Consider the following 19,669-nt stretch of genomic DNA (forward strand, 5'->3'; position numbering starts at 1 on the left):
GGATGAGTAGAAGAGAAAGGAAAAGGGGGAAAAGAGAGGAGTGAAAGAGAGAAAATGGAGAGAGAAATTAGACAGAGATGGGTGATTTGTGGTGAAAAGATATGAAATGGAAACGGCCCCTCTCATCCTCTCTCTTGCAGGCCCCAAAGACTTTACTTCAGACTCATAAGTGATCATTTGGGATCTGTGCGTCCCCCTGAGAGCAAGCAAAGCATAATGCTGAACCTGATACTTGGATTGACTCTGCAGACAACGGGGGTCATCATCTCCACATTGAAGGGAGCAGGAAGGACTGGAAGTTCAAATGCTGAGCGCTCAGGAAGCTAGAAATATGCAGGATCAAGCGTTCCTGTCGTCAATAATAGACACAAATTCTGAATCCCATCTGCCTTTTAAAGGAGTTTTCTTACATTTTGGGAGATATGCTTATTTGCTTTTTTGCTGAGAGTTTGAAGAAAAGATTGATGAGTCTCTGAAGCTGGAGCCAGGAGATGGTTAGCTTAGCTTAGCATAAAGACTGGAAGCAGGGGGGAACAAAGCTCACTAATTTACACGTTATCATTTGTTTAATCCGTAACGTGTATGTACAAATGAAACTCCAGAAATTCCCGCCCAAGAAATAGTCCCACACATAACCTCTCATAAAAGCCCAACTTGTTGTTTTCACACTTCCTTGTTTTTTTTACAAGTACAATACAAATGAGATGATACTGTATTGAGCTTTACAGATGCTGGTAGGCAGATTTTATTTCCTATTGCTAAGCTAATGTCTCCTGCCTCCAGCTTCATATTAAACATATAACAGTTGTATTTTTTTAAAATCTAACTCTTAGCAATAAAGTGATGAGCACATTACCAAAATTGTAGTCCTTTAACAGCAATATCTTCAGAAAATGAATGCTAAAAGACTGAAAACAGCATTGAAAAGAGAAAAAGTCTGAAGTTTTCAAACTTCTTCTTCATAAGTATCTGCCTTAGTGGACCAAGTTGTAGCCTGGAATCAGTCAGCAGGAGCTGAGGAGCCTCATCTAAATGTTCCTCTGACCAATGTGTCTTTGCTTGAGCCAATTAGCTGCCATCACAGGATCAGACTCAACTCTTATTTGCCAGCCAAAGAGGCTCAGCTGCTCGACCCCGGCAGTAGCCCCATGAAGCCACGTTGCCTCCTCACACCCCTCCCTGCCTCAGTCACCAAGTCTTAATTCAGACACTTTGAAGTGTCTTGGTCTGTGGTGAGGAGCCTCTCAATCAATTACGGATGAAATAATCTCCTTATGATATTTCGAGGTTTCTTCAAGTTTGGGGGGGGGGGGGGGGGATGCTAGAAAATATTATGGAAGCCAAATCAGTCTCTCAGCTGCGTCTAAAGTGACAGATTGAGAATCAGCTGAGAGGATGGTGGGAAATGAAATAAGAAAGAAAAGATTATGTCTAAGTGTGTCACCTCCGAACACTGCTGTGGAATCTCTAACCTGATCCATAAGGAGGTGGTGGAGGAGTGGAGGAAGGAGAATGGATTATTGCAAGATGCGTTAAAAAAGGACCCACAGTTGCTTGAAAAGCTTTCGCTTACCACTAAGAGCGAGCACACATATATCAAACAAACATTGATGTGATGCAGCTGCGTGTGACTTGCAAAAAACAAAGACAAAGGGATGTAACATATCATCTTGCCATATCTGCTAAATCGTAAGATACGGCACAGTTGTTTCAAATATGTGCTACTCTAAATGACAAACATAAAAGAGGAAAGACAGGCAGACAAGGACATTGTATGTGACAATGACTTGTTTTCACCTACGGAGAGGCAGTAAATTCTAACAGAAAACACGAGTATGACGCCCAAATTATAAGGTTGTTGGTTGATATTAATGCAGTCTTTAAACCATTCTTTGGTGAATAAAAAAAGTTCAAAATTCAAAACTTTTTCAACCACAGTTTTAATCAGAGATTGTTTTGTGGTTAGTATAGAGTTGATCCTGCAAGTCTAAAATATGACACAATAGTTTAGCTTGAAGGGGTAAAACATATACAGAACAAAACCTTGTGATTGTAGTTTTGTGAAAATTAAGAAATGTCAGAGAAACATGTAAGATGTTGTCTTTTAACTTGGTCTGTGTGTATGATGAGTCTCTGATCTATATTTGACCGTATCAGGCAAAGTTTAGTCCGGACACTCATGTCAAGCTTTTAGCAATTTACTGGAATAATTAGCATTTTATTTTGCTGGTGTGGCTGTGCTGCATGTGATGCTCTGGAACTAATCCAAGCAAGCGTTGCACAGACTGTCCCCGGGTTCACAAACCTCTCGGTGGAGCCTGAAATACACAACATCTGATGGACAAGAATTGGGAATTTCATGTTTTTATTAGGGAGTGTATACGGTAGAAAGACATAAAGAGCTTTATGTTGCTGCATGCCAACCAAAAGTAAGGAAGGAGAAAGAGAAGACGAAAACCATCCATCGTCTGAACAAGTAGCATTCTTGCAGTAATTTAGGAAAGCCGTTCTCTGTGGAGAAACATTCCCACTTAAAGTGATATGAATCATTATCAACTGCGTAACTTTATTTGACGAAGTGTACTGTACAACATATGGAATACTGTAGTCTTAAATTATTACAATATACTTTTTCTCTTGTTTTACGAATACTTGCTTTTCTTTTGTGTCAAGTGTTTTTGTAAAATAATAATAAAGCCTCAGAACATAACAAGTGAACAAACAACGCCGCCACCGTCTCCCCTCTCGTCCCTCTCTCACCCATCAGTGTTGCTCAAACATCTCGCCTCAAGCCCTTCTACATTTTCAACATGGCTGACCGGTTCTGCTGCTGCAAGCTCCGCCATGAGCGTGCATTGATTGCGCCCCTTCATCCTCAGCGTCCCTTCCCTCATACCCGAGTAAGGCGGCTAATTATCCCGTTCTCACTCTTCCTCATCCCAGATTGAGAGGGTCGGAGGAAAAATCAATAACGGTGCCAAGTGGGGCGGGGTCAGGGGTCAACGAGGTCCTTGACAAGTGTGTCAGGGGAAGGATGGAGTGAGAGAGGGAAAAAGTGCTTGTGTATGTGTGTGTGTGTGTGTGCGTGTAGGTGTGTGTGTAGGTGTGTGTGTGTGTGTGTAGGTGTGTATGTTGCATAAGGAGTGGTCAAGAGAAACAGAGTGACCAAAGGCCTCGTGGGTACAAGTGTCAGGCTTGTCAGGGATCAAATATATGACCATTGATCGGAGCTGTGCGTGTGCGCGGGTGTGTGTGTGTGTGTGTGTGTGTTAGATGGTGATGAATGTGTGCGTTTGTTTGGATCATGGTGGAATCTGACAGGGGGTATGAGTCATCATATAAAGCCCATTATGGCCAAACAAGCCAATGAAACAAATGAATCCCATGAGATGGCGTAATAAAGACCCTGCCATTCATCCGTCCCTCCATTTGTCTATCCGTCGATTCTCACCTTCAATGGTGTCAGAGCTAAGAACAAAAACATATTTTATGATAATAGAAATTAACTTTTTTAAGTGTGCTTGGTTCATCTTAGCACATTTAAAGAAATAGTTCCACATTTTGGAAAATACGTTTATTTTCTTTCTTTTAAGTTGGTTTGGTAAATATGAAGCCACAGCCAGCAGCGGTTTAAGAGACTGTTTTCTCGTGATGTCAGCGTTTATGCCAAGCTAACTGTCTCCTGACTCCCACTTTATATTGATAAATGGATAGATATGAGTAGTATCTTCTCATCCAACCCTCGGCAAGAAAGAGCATAAGCACATTTCCTAAAATGTTGATTTTATTCCTTTAAAATGTTTCAAAAATCACCGGTTAAAATGTATTAAAAAATGTACTTTTTATTCCACAGTGTTGAAATGTCCAGAACAGATGTTTAAATGTATTCAAAATGCAGCTCCGAAGCCCAAACGGCTTTACCAGAAGCTCATCTGCAATAATGTCGATCTCCTGCTGCTGCTCAATTTGGCCGTTCATTCCCCACTGTTTAAATTCCACATCAGTTCACTGTAATCTTCCCAGAAACACATAATCACTTTTACTGCCCAGGAATTAGCTCACACTTCTCTCAGGGGACTGTGTGTGTGTGTGTGTGTGTGTGTGTGTGTGTGTGTGTGTGTGTGTGTGTGTGTGTGTGTGTGTGTGTGTGTGTGTGTGTGTGTGTGTGTGTGTTGTGTGAGACTTGATCACAGCCATTTGATGACTGACATCCACTCCATGATGAAGGTAATTATCCCTGTTGTACGCCATATACAATGGAAAATAATGAAGACAAAGACAGAAGTGACATGAGGAGAGTTTTCACTTCCAATAGAAACGTTTGTCATATGCTCACAAATAAATGTCTGCGAGCGAGGGCATTATGTTGTGCAGTGTTTGAGCTCCAGAGGTGTCAACACACAAACACCTCTACTGTACATCCACGCCACACACAAGAGCAGTAGATGTGGGAAAAGGAAGATGAAGCATCGAAGAAATCCATTTGCAATTTAAATGGAAATGTAATGAGCCCATGGTGGCAGTGAATTAGCCTGCTGATCAATTGATCATGTCAAGGACAAATAGGTAAACAAACATATCCATTAGCCTCCTGCTCCACCTCCTCCCTCTGCTCCCTGCTGTGGAAAAGTGCTGGAGGATCACTGAGAGGTGTGCATGGAATGTGCGTGCGTGTGCGTGTGTGTGTGTGTGTGCGTGTGTGTGTTCGGGGAGAAAAACAGCAAACAAGGCCTAAAGTGGGTTTTCATGCGGAGACGCCCTAAAAAACATTAAGTGCTCACTGCAAACACATATACACAAGTGTAAACACACTGACACACACAATCGCATACCCCACTGTGACCGTCCTGCCCAGCTCGTTCGACAGACAGTTGGGCCCAGCAAGGTTCCTTTCAGAGGCAATGGAGAGAGCAAAGCAGGAGGGGGAGCAGGAGGGGGGGGGGGGGGGGGCGGGCTCTGACTCAAACAAGGAGCAGGACGAAGAAAACAAGTGAGAAAGAGATCGAGTGAAGAGTTGACCAGAGGACAGCGGGCTGGAACCAGACCTGCTGCCTGGCTTCACCCTAATCTGTGTGTGTGTGTGTGTGTGTGTGTTGTTATCTTAGGCTTCCTTTGGGGACACATTTCAGACTAAACACCAGTTAATTGGATGGCTTGCCAAAAGGCAGATTTGTGAGTCATTGGTTAAGAGTTAGGTTTAGGGTTAGGCAAGTGGTGGTTAGGGTAAGTCTCGAAGAAATGAATATCAGTCAATATAATGTTCCCAAAAGTTGCCCAAGTGAATATATATATATATATATATATAAATTTAATTTTTTTATTTATTTTCAAGGAAAGCCAAAACATTGATATTCCACAAATCATTTTGGCCACGAGGCACATCTCTTATCGGTCACAGTTACTTGTTTCTCTAATCTATCAGAAGCCTCAATCAGCACAACTAACGCATCTTAATAAGACATTGATGAAGAGCTTCTTTTGTTTAAGTGCCTGTCAAAATAACTTGATTACTGCCTGATGGTCAAAGCAACCAAAAGGTTTCATGGACAATCACTATGGCTGCTCAAAAAGATTTATTGGCCTAGAGATCTAAAACACATGATTAAAAAGTTCACAGTTAAATTCTGGCAACATGCTATCACTGTTCTCTCTGATGTTACATGTCCGTCTCAACTGCTCACTATAGAACAACAAACGGAGGATGCATCCTCTGGGGACAATGAATGTCTGGATGATATTGCCATCCATAGAGCCACACAGATATGGCTAAAAAACAAAACTAATGATTAATAGTTAATTTACTAATGCTTTATATATTATTACTAAGTTAATAATTAATTAAGTAATGAATTATGCTGGGAATTATCCGCCTCCCTAAAGTGATTGTAAAACTGTCATTAACAAAGACTTGATTAGAAAGTACATATTAATGCGATAGGAAAACATCACAATTGCTTTTCTACTAGAAAGGATGAACACCATCACAACCGGGCAACCCCAAAGTTGCCCTTCTTGATACTTTATAACTCATTTATAAAGTATTAAATGAATTACAAGCCGTTAGTTAGAACTGAGTAAGCCATTTTAAATGGTGCTTTGAAGTGGTACTAGATATGTTCTTCATTTGAAATGTGAATGCTGCTTTACTCATCTGCAGGGATGTTTGGTGTACAGTTTAATTAATTCATTTAATTTGGACAACTGTTTGGATTGCTTATGTCTCAAATACATAGAGGTATTCAGGCTCAGTAAAGACAGAAGAGGTGGAGACACAAGAGAAGATGACAGCTTATTTCATGCAAGCTGCCTGTTCAGTGAACAGAAAAAAGTGCCTCCATCTCCACTTCCAAAGCAGGATATGATATTGCCCGTAGCTTTTGAGGGCAAGGACACGTGGAAAGGCATTTGGAATATTATAATAACCTAACATCTGTATCTTGCAGTGTGAATGATCTATATTGGTGACACGCCAAATTAGGAACATATCACCAACAGCTAAAAAGAATACATTTAAAAGGAGAGTAGATCCAATGTTCTTGTGCGTAACTAAACATTGTCACACATCAACTGGGAATTCTGCAAATATAACTATACCTCCAAATCTAAAACGCAGAACAAAGAATAAAACACGGCTGATGAGGAAACAGCAGGTTAATTCAGGATGAAGAGAGCGGGAAAAATACCCACACAAAAAGAGCTTTTTAAAGAGGACCATGTAAAACAAGGAGTTTAAAGCCAGATTATAGGGCAACAATGACACAATCCGTTATGTTCATTCCTGTAATACGCTGTGAAGAGGAGGATTTATACTTTATTGTGGTGGAATGCATCCAGGCTGCCTCTCCGTCTGCCTGCCTCTTTGGGAAACATTTTCCTCCTCCTGAGGCCAGGTGTGATCCCTACACGGAGGAAACAGAGATGCCTTAAGCCAACTGCTGATCAGCCTTATAATGGTTCAAGTATTACGAGTGATACCACCGGAGGGAAAATTCCTTCAATCCAGTTGAAAGCTCTCTCTACACTGGCTGAGTCTGCAGAGGGCTATAGATGCGCTTGGTCTGGATGGCTGGTTGGTGGATTTCTTCCCGACTACTCCACTCGTCTCCTGGTCTGAGTTAGATTGCATTGGATTGTCTTAATTGTCTCTAATGACTAAATTGTCCCAACTATTTGCTTCATTAACTCTGTGATAGCTCTATTACAAAGGAATGGAGCCGGAGAGGAGACGGTAATGAAGGCAACATGATGAGTGCCATGCTGAAAGTAAAAGTAGGCTTTTGATTGGACCTTTGACAGATTGGGGGAGCATTTTATTCACAAAAGATCTCAATTAACTTACATTTTAAAAAGGTAAAAAAGGCTTTTCCAGGTGGAAAATTACAGCCAAACCCAATGAAATTCTCAGCATAATGTCATATTCAAAACATTGAAAGATCAGTGTCAGTATTTCAAATTTTTTTAAACCTCTATTTAAGCCTTGAAAATCATTGAGCTTCTCGACATTTGCAATGATTGGGAGAAATACACAGATGTTGACGTAGCCTTAATGCAGCAGAGCTGGTCTCAGCACCTATCCCTCAGAGCACTGACTCAAACCGTCAGACTTGAGCTCAGTCTGCTAAACCCAGCTCCCGATTAAGGTTTGATTGTCCGTATAGTGGAGCAGACACAGTGGGATTTGTAGTAAAGACAGATGTTTTAGAGGAAGGGAAAGGATTCTTGCTCCACAGCCGAGCTTAAGCTTTGTCATCGTTGTTAAGATTTGGCCTCATGAACCCATTTCTTTAATTGGAATCTGGGCGAAGGAGGCCACACCTTGTGTCAATATTAGCAGAGGGTATAAGAGGAAAGGCCACAAACAGTATTTGGAATATACAGTTTTTAACCTGTGTAAAGTATCACTGCTGGATAGTTCGGACAATTTGTGACTGTGACACACAAATCAAAGTACTTTAATAAATGGAACTACTGAGACTTAGCACTTGTTCAAGGAGTCCAAAGAATGAACAAAAGTCTCGCCCCCTTTTTGATCCCCTGGTCCACAGTCATGCGCCACTCAATGTATTTTCTCATCCACCCCGTATGAGAGAATACATTGAGTGGCGCATGACCCGTCTATCTAAATGATGACAGATGGTTCTGAATCTTTCTGTATCGCTATTGTACTGATGAGTACAACCTTAGAATTTGCGCTCAAAAACAACATAGTCCGATGGCGACATAATAAACATAACATATACATAAAATATCTGTTTCATCTTTTTTTGTAAAGGAAAGAGAAACGCTAAAAAAGGTGCTCATAGGTTATGGTGCTCTGAGGTTAATTAGGAAATGCTTCATACTGTAAATACACAAAGAATTTATATTATGGGCTCAGTTTTACAGATCAGATTTTTTTAAATGAAGAAAATTGAATCACAAAATTGGAAACTGCTATCACTCTCCAGTTGTTTGACAGGGGTTACTAATAAACTCCAGTCGACAACTAAAGGTATTTAAGTTGAGTGATATAATACAAACCTGTCGTTCTGATTAATTATGGAAACAATGCATTTTGCCAGTTTTTCACCTATATGTCTGTTTAATTATGTACATATTTATAAGTGAAAGTTACCTGCAGTTATCTTCACCCAACAACTTCCTGCAGAGGGTCTTTTCATAATAAACCTCAGTCTCTAATGATTTAAAAGACCAGAGCTCTGTTTGGCAACTTTACTATCATTTATTCAGCATTAGTATGTGTGTGGAGATATGTGGTCAAAGTATTAATATTATTCACGGATCATTCCAGTTGTGCAGCAGTTAGAGTGAACACATGTGAAAGTTCCTCCATGCAGGTGAAAGCTTGTCAGTATTACTCAGCTCTTCCAGGAAACTTAGACCCTCCCTGTATGTTTCATAGTTCAATCCTTCAGTGTGTGAGATTTTCTCTCTCACTCTCTTTTTCTTTCTCATTCTCTGACACTCTCCAGTTTTTCCTCTCTTTTTTTTCAACACATAGGTGGATTAAGGCAGAGGGGCTTTTGTTTAGATAAAGCGAAGGATTAGGGAGAGATTTGCCCCCATAAAGTTGTGGGCTTAATGGGCCTTTTATCCCTGCATGTCCCTAAAGCTGTGTTGCCTCTGGATTAGGACTATACAATGGGGCCCCTTGTGCAGAGGGATCCGGGCCAGAGAGAGCGAGGGAGAGAGAGAGAGGAGAGAAGGCAAGGAAAAGAAATGAGACAGAAGGACAGAGACAAGGGAGAAAAGAGGGCAAGAAGAAAGAGAGAAGGATGGAGAGAAAAAAAGAGGGGGAATTATACAGCTTTTAGAGGAAACTGACAGGTTGAAAACTTTTAGAGGAGGGATTTGCAGAGGAGATCCTGAGATTGTGTCACCAATCGAAGGGATTTCAGGAGGATTCAGAGGCGTGGTGCTGACAATAAAGCAAAAAAACTGTTGCTGTCTTTTTAAATTCATTTATCTCACTTTTTTTTTTTTATAAATAGGAAAGCGGGTCTTACTGTTGAAGTGCTGCTAATAACGTGTCTAAGAAGTGGCTTCTGGCAAATTGCTTTGTTATTCTTGTCAAAAAAGGTCTCCGCAAGAAGTCGATTTTAAACTACACATCAAAATGATTAATTGCCCTGGGATGAACAGATGCTGAAATACCCTTGAATGGTGCCAGGGAGGCTGAGGCTTGCTGGATTGCAGACCTAATGTATTCATGAAGTTGCAGAAATATCATTAAGAGTATTAATTAGCTATTAGTGAGCAGAATTCACCGGCATTAGATGGTTTTGGTTTTCATACATCTATCAAATGCAGGCTGAGACAAGAGGAGAAAGTACACTTTGGATATCTGTATGAATTATTCAATAGGTAAGAAAATGATTTCTAAAGGGTTAAACCTGACATGAGATCAATGAAGAAACAACAGAGATATTTCCTGGATCAGACGTTTAAGGCTTTACTCACTTTTCTGATGTTAAAAGATCCCAACAACTCAAGTTCCTTTGTCAAATTAACATTTTTCTCTTTTTTTTAATTCAGGGTTGTTCGTCAACTGGAGGTCATTGTTTACCACCTTATATTCAGCAGTGCATGGGTACAGGGGTAAGGGGAGCTGGGGTTTTTTGGCGTTTAAGCCCTTCAGATGCGCTGGACAGCTCTAGTCGCACTAAGGAGCTTTAGGTGGAGAGGCGCTGAGAAGAAACTCTTTCTCGCTTTAATTGCTTTAGAGACGGTCCTCACAAAGAGACAGTGGCCAGAGTTACCTCCCGTTTAAGTTCTTATTTCCATTGGTTCACAAGTTAATCCTCTTTCTTTCTCAGACCTCGGAGAAAAACCGAGTGAGCCTACCAAGGCGACAGAAACCAGAGAGGCACACGAGTTTTTCCAGACGATGGGAAAAGACTTTGAAGCACACATGGAAAAAGTTGTATGTGTAAAAACAAACAGATTTAGAAGTAAAGACGCACCAGGGAGATCATTTTTCGATACATCAATTACACCAGGCAGTTAGGCCTAATAATAATGATAATGATAATTTTGTATGGCCCCAAAAAATGTAAATGAAGCCTATATAGCACCACAGTTAAAACAATATATTGTTATATATTGTTGTAACGTTGGAGCAAATAAACACATCGAATAATCTGTCTGACTCTGTGATAACAGCGAAAGTCTCACGTTGCTGTTTGGTGGGTTCGTATCAAGAATGTACCGCAAGAGTTACTATCATGTTCATTTCTTTATCTTTGTTTATTTCGTTAGCGTTTTGTATCTAATGTAACGTAATCATTTAAACTACAATATTTGAGTGATGTTAACTTGGATATTATATGAAATATAATATTTTTAAAAAATAAAATAAAAAAACATCTCTCCCCCCACACATTCTTTCTCTCTCTCTCTCTCTCACGCACACACACACACACACTTAATGTCCACAAACCCCTGATTGTCTTTAAACAATGCGTCTGGGTGGGGTCTTAATGCGTAAAAACGCATGGACACAAATATTCTGTATTCCATGAAATCTTTTGTCTACTGTTCAAATCAGTTCACAGGGAGAAACATGGTCAGAGATAAAACTGCGTTATAGGCCAAGCACTTTCCCAAAGAATCTCCCCCAAAATATGCAAGCTTTACATTAAAAGGCTACTTTGCGCTGCCCTTAATTCCCTACCTAAACGGTTTTGCTCCGGGAGAAGAAATCTTCTCTAAAAACCCTTCAAGAAGAGAAGGGCATTATTACCCTAATCCCCTTACCCGCAGTCATTTTAAGACAGGGGTTTTTGGAGGCTGAGATGGCGTCTTGTCTTCCCTATCCCATCCCAAATCCTTCCAGGCCGGGGAAGAGTCTAAAGGCAGCGCCCTGGCATCTATTAGCCATCTCTCTAAGTCTCTCTCTCCGCAGTGGCATGGAGCAAAAAGCCGAAAAGCAAACAAACTTCAGATTGGTTGCTTTTTTCTCACAAAAACGAAGGATAGGCAATTAGATTCATGATTCAAGTGCATATACAAGCAGTTTGTAGTCGATTTGAAAAAACTAAAATATATAAAATAATATTATACACCTCATACTTGTCATTGTTAGAAATGTGTTGACAAGGTGTTTTTCATTAGCTTATATTATAAAATCATTTAGAAACACTTGCAGAACCAATTCCCACTTGTTTAAAGTTTGAGCGTATAACCTAGAGAATAATTCACAAAGTTGCGATTCGTAAAGAAATAAAATCAATCCTACATCATATCGATCCCATATCAATAGGCCTATATATGTTTTGCAAAAACGGAGCCATTAAAAAGCGTCAATCTTCACATATACAGGGGATGTTTATCGATGTCAATAAAAAAGATGTGGACAGACTCGGAGGGATTTAGCGGACATAATGTGCTTAAATTGATCATGTTTGAAAATAACACCAGAAGTCTGCCGCTGAACGATCCGCGATCTTATTTACTCGACTGACAGCACGGAGAGCCAATAGAAAGCCAGCATGACCCGCGCGAAGCGCTCCTTAAAATCCCTCCACGGGGCTCTCGCACCAGCAGATGGCGGCTTCCCACTTCTGCGCGAGACGGTAGAATTCACAACTAGCGCGAGCGGACGGACTTGTAGTGAGGCAACAAACTGGATGACTTGTGTATCTCACTGTCGGACAAAAGGACGGGAGAAGTGGGCATTATCAGAAACAAACAGCACAAGGCAGCAGCAAGAGCAGAAGAGAAACCTGAACGTTGAGGATTGTCTGCGTACGAAGTGACGGAGAAGAATACTGTCTCTACAAGAGGTAAACACTTTTGTCTATCTCTTTATTCAGTTCAACGTATTTTTCACATGCTGCGTTAAAACCTGTTCAAAAATGCTTTAATGTTCATGTTGAACTATTTTGCATCTTTATCAGCCAGTCTCTGAAGTAAGTGTGTGTGTGTGTGTGTGTGTGTGTGTGTGTGTGTGCGTGTGTGTGTGTATGTGTGTGCGTGTGTGTGTGTGTGTGTGTGTGTGTGTAAAAATACAGTAGCCTGTATCCAATAGAGATTTTTAAAGATTATTTTTTTGACTTCATTTCATTGGAGATGAAAGCAGTTCCGCTGGTGGAAATGTAGAAATATATGTTTATAAATCTGGCATTTTAAAGTTTCAGTACGCAACCCAAAATGTAACCTTGCGTGAAAACAATTCACAAAGGACATACTGTTTATGATCCTCTTCTTTGGAGTTTACTAAAAAGAATCTGAATTACCCTAAAGTGCTACACATTTACAGAAGCACACCCAACGTACGATTTATTGAACCGGAAAGTCCGAATCTTATCTTTCCAACTCTACCAAGGAATGTAAGGGTTTTCTCCTTTTTCCTCAATTTGTTCCGGTTATGTATTGCATGCAGTCTTGTTACAGAATACATATAATGTCGCCGTGACATTTGGATTTTAAAATGCTTGAACAGACAATTAAATATTAGATATCGAATACCTTTAAATTTCAATCAGGCTTCTGCATAGCAAACATCCTCCAGCTCAGAGAAAATCAAAGACACGTCCCTCGCCCTCTGACAGTTTACACTGTGACACAGCAAAGAGCAGATTGTCAGGTCGACTCATGCCCCTGAGGGCTGTTAGCAAATAACATTTTTCCTAATTTGGTCGGATCAAAGAGTTGCACTGTACACGCCAATTTACATAATGACGGTTTGATAATCGAAGCATTGCGCAGGGCTGCCAGGAGGGCCCAGTGCCTGGAGCAGAGAGAGGCGTATGAATGACAATAACAGCACTGACAGGCTCACAGCGATGAGCTATTGTGCTGAATTTGATATGGGCGGTAGGATACAGACTATAACCAGAGGTGTAGTGGTAAATAGAAAAGGTTGGGAAAGCTTGTAATCACGAGCAGCAAGCTTTAAGCTAAAAAAGTGTACTTGCGGGCCAAACAGCCTAAAACAATGTTGCCGAGATCGAGATGTTTTTATTTGCAGATTATGGCATTTTGCAAAAAGTGAGATTAAAATCGATGCGAAACGTTTTAGTCCCTTAAACGTTCTAGTATTTCCATCTAGTATACAAATTCTGTAGCTTTTGAGGAATGTTTGTGAAATATATGCTGCATTTATTTCCCGCATGTTGTGTGATTTCAGGTGTAATCCAATTTGCATGGACACCTTCACTTTCAGAGAAAACAGAAATGGAGAAAAACAATTGAGAACAGTCGTTGGAATAATACGAGAACGCGCACACACACTTGCCCACGCGGGCACGTAAGCGCACACGCGCAAACTCCAACTGGAGCTAACCACCCAGTCCCGCTGTACGTCCGTCCGTGTCAGTGTTGATGATAAATGGAGGGCCTCGCAGTCGAAACCTATTTGCACTTCCATTAGACGGGGAGCCAAATGGGGATCAACATGCATATTTTTACCCGCGGAGAGGCCATACATCTCAGCCAAAACGTTGCCCCGGGGCGATGGGATAAGAGGCCGCCAGAGAGGGGAAGGGGAGGGAGGGCGGAGACGGGGAGGGGGGCCCATTCAACTCAAATACTTGGGGGAGTAAAGTAAATGTTTAGCGAAGCACCTTCTGTCCCGACGAATTAAACTATTCCCCACTGCCCTCTGATCACATTCATCAGCCGCCGCGGCCACTTAATAGGCTGGGAATGGGCACTGCGGGCATCACGCACAAGCGCACGCACACACACGCGCGCGCACGCACAAGCGCACACACACGCTCTCTCTCTCTCTCTCTCTCTGAAAAGACGAGAAATGGATAAAAAAATAATGGCTTTCCAAAAATGACCATGTACCCAGTCTTCTGTCTTATAAAATACGTTTACAACTGCTTGATTTGCCTCTACGAATACATTATTATAATTTCAAAAGTATTATTATTATCGATGGTATTAGTAGTAGCATTAGTTATTATTAATGTATCATAATTTAGTGATTTAAACTGTAATTTCATGCTTAAAATTGACATTTGATTGAATGAATTATCAAGTCGTCAAAATATGTTCACTAATGAGGTAACATAAAATAGTATGACCATGGTCAAATTAACATCAATTCAGTTTGAAATTACAACGAATATCCTGCATATTTTCAGATCATGGAGCAAACCAAACGGTTCTTCAATGTAAATACACTGACATTACAATTGTTGACATTTACTGTAGACCTACACGACGAATGTTAATTAGTCAAATTAAATGGGCTAAAACAAAAACGAAATTATGAAAATGATAACCTGGAAATTCAAACGTATTGAGAGGCATCCGCCCTAAACGTAAATTCAAGAACTTCAGCATTTCCCTGGATACCGTACCTGTCACATGGAGAAAGATTTATATATTTTCCCTGTGGTCTCTCTGGTTATAATAACTGGTTGGGCCTCAGAGATATTCCCTCCTGTCAGCCTCCTCCGTACTAATACATATCTAATCGTGTCCTCAAGCGCTGCATCTATGAAAATCTCGGTCGTGGAGGAGAACTACAAAATAAAGTTTGGGGAATTGCTGCCATGTGAAAGACTCTGATATGGATGTTTTACTTGAAGGAATGAATCTGTAATATCAAAAGCTGCAAGTTTCTATCGACTTAAATATAAATGATAAATAATATCAAATTAAACAACATGATTTGCAAAGTTTAGAGTTAAATGTTGCAGGAAAACTGAAAGTGAAGGGTTAGGGTCACTAACTGAACAGCACTTGAACAGCATTTCCGTAATAATGGCCTGTTCAAAAATAATCCTGCAATCCAGTTTCAGGTTCTGCCACCGAGACCCGAAACAAATCTCTTCATTTCATTTTCCAACACATTTCATCAACGCCTTGATCTGTCAAAGCAACGTTTCCACTGGGGATTTGGCTTCTCCGGGATCACAGAGACGACGTGAATAAATTCACGACTAAGGCATCCGTCACGGTTCATTATGGGCACGAGCGATAATTACCCCAATTAAAAGTCTTTCGTATAATTAATGGATTGAACACAGCGATAATTTGATGTTAATAGATAACACTTTTGTCTGAGTGCCCACATTAAAATCTATTGGCCCTCTAGCGCGAGGACCTGTCATTCGGGCTACAAAAAAAAAAAAAAAAAGCCCGTGTGTGTCACAGCCGCCTAAATATGTCATTTTGCTTCTCTTATCAAAACGGTGGGTTGGTTTGCGATCACATGTTCAGCGTGTCCATCAGCAGCCACGCGCCCTTAACAGCAACATGGTCTTGAGTGAACTCCCCTTCCTTCTATGTGGAAATCACAACCTCTTCATTTCCGCAGGTAGCGACCTCTAACCATGCAGCACTACGGGGTGAACGGTTACTCTCTGCACGCCATGAACTCCCTCAGCGCCATGTACAACCTGCACCAGCAGGCAGCGCAACAGGCGCAGCACGCGCCCGACTACCGGCCGTCCGTGCACGCGCTCACACTGGCAGAGAGACTAGCTGGTAATTAAGTGCACGCTCACACACACGTTTCTCTTTGGCTCTTATAATTAATAATGCATGAAGGTGTTACAGCAGCTGACAGTCACGCAAATGAAGTGAGGTGTCATAGTCCCATCATGCAGTGAAATAAACTTGCCGTGTGTGTTTCCTTTCCAACGACTGCGCATTTCAAGACATCATCCTGGAGGCTCGCTACGGCTCTCAGCACCGCAAACAGCGCCGGAGTCGCACGGCCTTCACCGCACAGCAGCTGGAAGCGCTGGAGAAGACTTTCCAGAAGACACACTACCCGGATGTGGTGATGAGGGAGCGGCTGGCCATGTGCACCAACCTGCCCGAGGCCCGTGTGCAGGTATGTCTACAACTCAAGGGAAACCACTGTGAAGTGTACAAAACACCTACGTGTGTGTTATATTATAGGCTATAGTTTCGAGGAGCTCATTTGGGTTTTTATTACGTCTATCGACTCATTATTTATGTGATTGCAGGCTTTGTATCTTATGGACAAAAGCTGTTTGTAGTGTTTGTCCAGTATCAACCTAAATACTGTACGTGGGGATGGAATGGACTTTAGCCTATTTTGGGGAGGCAACTATTTTGTTGGATGTAAAGAATATAAAAAATATTCAGAATAAAAAAATAGAAAGACAGGCCTACTATAAATGATCGATTCATTAATCAAAACACACAGCTTGTTTGAGTTGAAAACCGTGACTGTGTACATTATTATCAATACAGGAAAAAATGAAAACATATTTCTAGGGTTGAGCCTGGCTCACAGTGAAACGTTTCACTTATGCCTGCACAAAAGAACATGTAGGTTATCCGATAGAATACAATATATGCTAAAATACAGTGTCAATTTTGTTGAAACTGATTTCAATTTGAACTCCATATTGATGTCACTTATTGACTTTTTTGGGAGTTTCATTTGCCGCTCAATCATTTGATGCTGACTGAAATCAGTCATTAAGTGTGGGTTCGAGTCCAGCTTACATCCACTGTTGTACGTCCCTTCTGCTTGTTCTCCATCTGACTTGGCCTCTTCTCCCCTCTGCCACCAGGTTTGGTTCAAAAACCGCAGGGCCAAATTCCGCAAGAAGCAGCGCAGCCTCCAGAAGGAGCAGCTTCAGAAGCAGAAGGAGGCTTCGGGGGAAGGAGGAAGCGAGAAGGAGGATTCACCTCCCTCCACAACAATCCTTACCGACACCCAGCTCCCTCCTTCATCCTCGTCCTCCTCCTCTTCGTCTCTGGAGACAGAGGGTCCAGTAGTCCGTCCTGTGCCGCTGGAAATGGAGCTGAACGTTACGTCAGCAGAACACTCTGGTAGCGAGTCGGCGACGGAGGACAACGCCACAGATAAGGAGGACGAGAGTAAACCTCAGAGAGAGGAGACAAAGTGTGAGAGAGCAGTGACTCCTGAGGGCATCTCTCCAGCTTGCAAAAGACTCAGCCCTAAACCAGGTAAGAACATGATCTCTAGTCTGGCTAGGTGCTTAATTCCTGTCTTTATCCTTCACAGACTTGTTTCATGGCATCTCTGTCCTGACTGAACTAATTTAACTTTGTTATTCCCCTCTTCTCTCTGTCCAGACTCTCCCCTGGTATCTCCGTCCGTGACCCCCTCCTCCTCCATCAGCGGCCTGGCCGGCAGTGGTCCTCTCTCTCAGAGCCATTCTTATTCTTCCTCCCCTCTCAGCCTGTTTCGTCTGCAGGAGCAGTTCCGCCAGCACATGGCCGCCACCAACAACCTGGTGCACTACCCTGCCTTTGATCTCTCGGCCCCATCTTCACTCCCCTACCTGGGGATGAATGTTAACATGCCCACCGCGCCGCTGGGCTCTCTGCCCTGCCAGTCCTACTACCAGTCCCTGTCCCATCACGCTCAGCAGGTGTGGAGCAGCCCGCTGCTGCAGGCGTCGGCTGCAGGTGGCCTCACCAGCCACAACAGCAAGACCACAAGCATCGAGAACCTCCGTCTGAGGGCTAAACAGCATGCTGCCTCGCTGGGACTGGACACAATGTCTAACTGAGAATCAGATTGTATGGACGGCAGTGTAAGCTAGGCCAGAGCCTCGGCCTACACATCATCCCATCCCACTGCGTGTCTGTGATAGTTGTTTAGGAGTCGTATAGTGACCCCTTTGCGAGTACATGGGCACAGGACATGCAGAGATGTCCAAAAATGAAACATGCCATCATGCACTGGACCTACAGAACGACATTTAACAGCTTTTTAAAGCCGACACACACTTCAACAGCTGGTTTGACTCCTCTTAGCTTCAGTTGCAGCTCAAGGTCCAAAAGTATAACCCCGGGAAAAGAGAATCCATAAGATATAGAACAAAGCTAGAGCAATGAAATGGATCAAATTAATTTCCCAACTCAGAGGACAGTTAAAGTATTCCTGACTCTTATGATGATGTTTCAACATGCTGCACCTTCTTAACATCTAAAAACAATGAAAACAATAATCACTGAAAATGATTTACACAGCTGATGATGGATGCATGATGGATCGGTTTGAAAGACAATGCAAATAATGTTAACAAGAATAATGTGACTAAATGAGGCACTTTGAAGGCATTGGGCTGGTTGGCAGGAGAAGAAAAAACGTCTGTGCAACAAAGAGACCATTTCTGTCACAGGACCCCCTGACATTTCAATTAAGCAACATGGTTATGTACATAGCATGTACTACATAACAGCACATAAATAAAAAATAAACTTCAAGTCATGTTGTCCTCAACAGCATCATTAAAAGTGACTAATTTACCAGTTTAATGGCCAGTGATATGTCACTTTGTACAGAAGGCTGGCTTGATAATGAGAAAATGATTTCAGTGACTAAATTCTCAAAGCCTTTAATTACATTTTGCCTCGGGCTGAGGGAGCTGAGGCAAATGCAATTATGAACATGCATACCATTTAAGACCACCGAAACAGCCAATTAAGGCAGCAACATGATTCACTTTACATGAGTTGATCAATTTCATTTGAAAACAAAATGTGTTAAACTAATTTGGACGTTTGGATGAATGTCTGGACCCATATTTTGTCAGCATTTATTCTCGCCTTAATGTTCTCTTTGGGGAAACATGCAGCTTTTCACTGAAAGTCAGACTGGCTGATAGCACTTGATGACGAGAATCACACACGTCTCTGATGTTTTCTGTTAATGTGTTTTGGAAGCGAATGTCTTCATATGAAAAAAATGCACATTATTTTAATAATATGTAAAAAACAAAAAAAGTCTATCTATTAATGTTTACTGGTAAGGTAATTGTAAAGTTCCTATTATGTTGTATAATTGATAACAGACTGTCTCAGATAAAATTCCTTTAGCTGTCAAAATGTAAGATTGTATTTGCTGAGCTCACCGGCAGCCCCTCCTCCCTTGGTTGTCTGTGTAACGATCCTGGGTTAATTCAAATTTTAAATGTGTTCAGTTTCTGCACTTGCGAGAAAGAAACAATCGAGCAAATTTGGATTTCCGGTAATCTGTCAACTCCTGTCTGTTGCAATCCAGACAGAAAGTCAAAGAAAGTGAACAGATTTCAGTGAATTGACCTGAGGCCTCTGTGTACTGCTGTCTTGACTCTATTAGAGTTCTGTTGTTGCTATTATTCTAATGATGCCCCCCCCCCCTCACTGTCTCTGTCAAACTACTTGGTCCAGTGATAGATAGATTTATAATGGTTGAGGAGAGAGTGAGTGGACCATC

General features: G+C 41.6%; 2 protein-coding genes across 2 annotated transcripts in view; one reads left to right on the top strand and one right to left on the bottom strand.

Moving 5' to 3' along the window:
- Positions 1–19,669, bottom strand: part of nsun4 (NOP2/Sun RNA methyltransferase 4) — a 47,062-nt gene that overhangs the window by 18,791 nt on the left and 8,602 nt on the right. The gene's annotated exons all lie outside the window — the stretch shown is intronic.
- On the top strand, positions 15,792–17,978 carry dmbx1a (diencephalon/mesencephalon homeobox 1a; the record flags this gene model as incomplete). Its single annotated transcript, XM_079284466.1, has 4 exons — positions 15,792–15,945; positions 16,119–16,297; positions 17,010–17,409; positions 17,539–17,978. 4 exons carry the CDS (start codon positions 15,792–15,794, stop codon positions 17,976–17,978), a joined length of 1,173 nt encoding a protein of 390 aa, XP_079140592.1.

This window comes from Melanostigma gelatinosum (genome assembly GCF_949748355.1).
Source record: "Melanostigma gelatinosum genome assembly, chromosome: 15".
NCBI classification, from domain to species: domain Eukaryota; kingdom Metazoa; phylum Chordata; class Actinopteri; order Perciformes; family Zoarcidae; genus Melanostigma; species Melanostigma gelatinosum.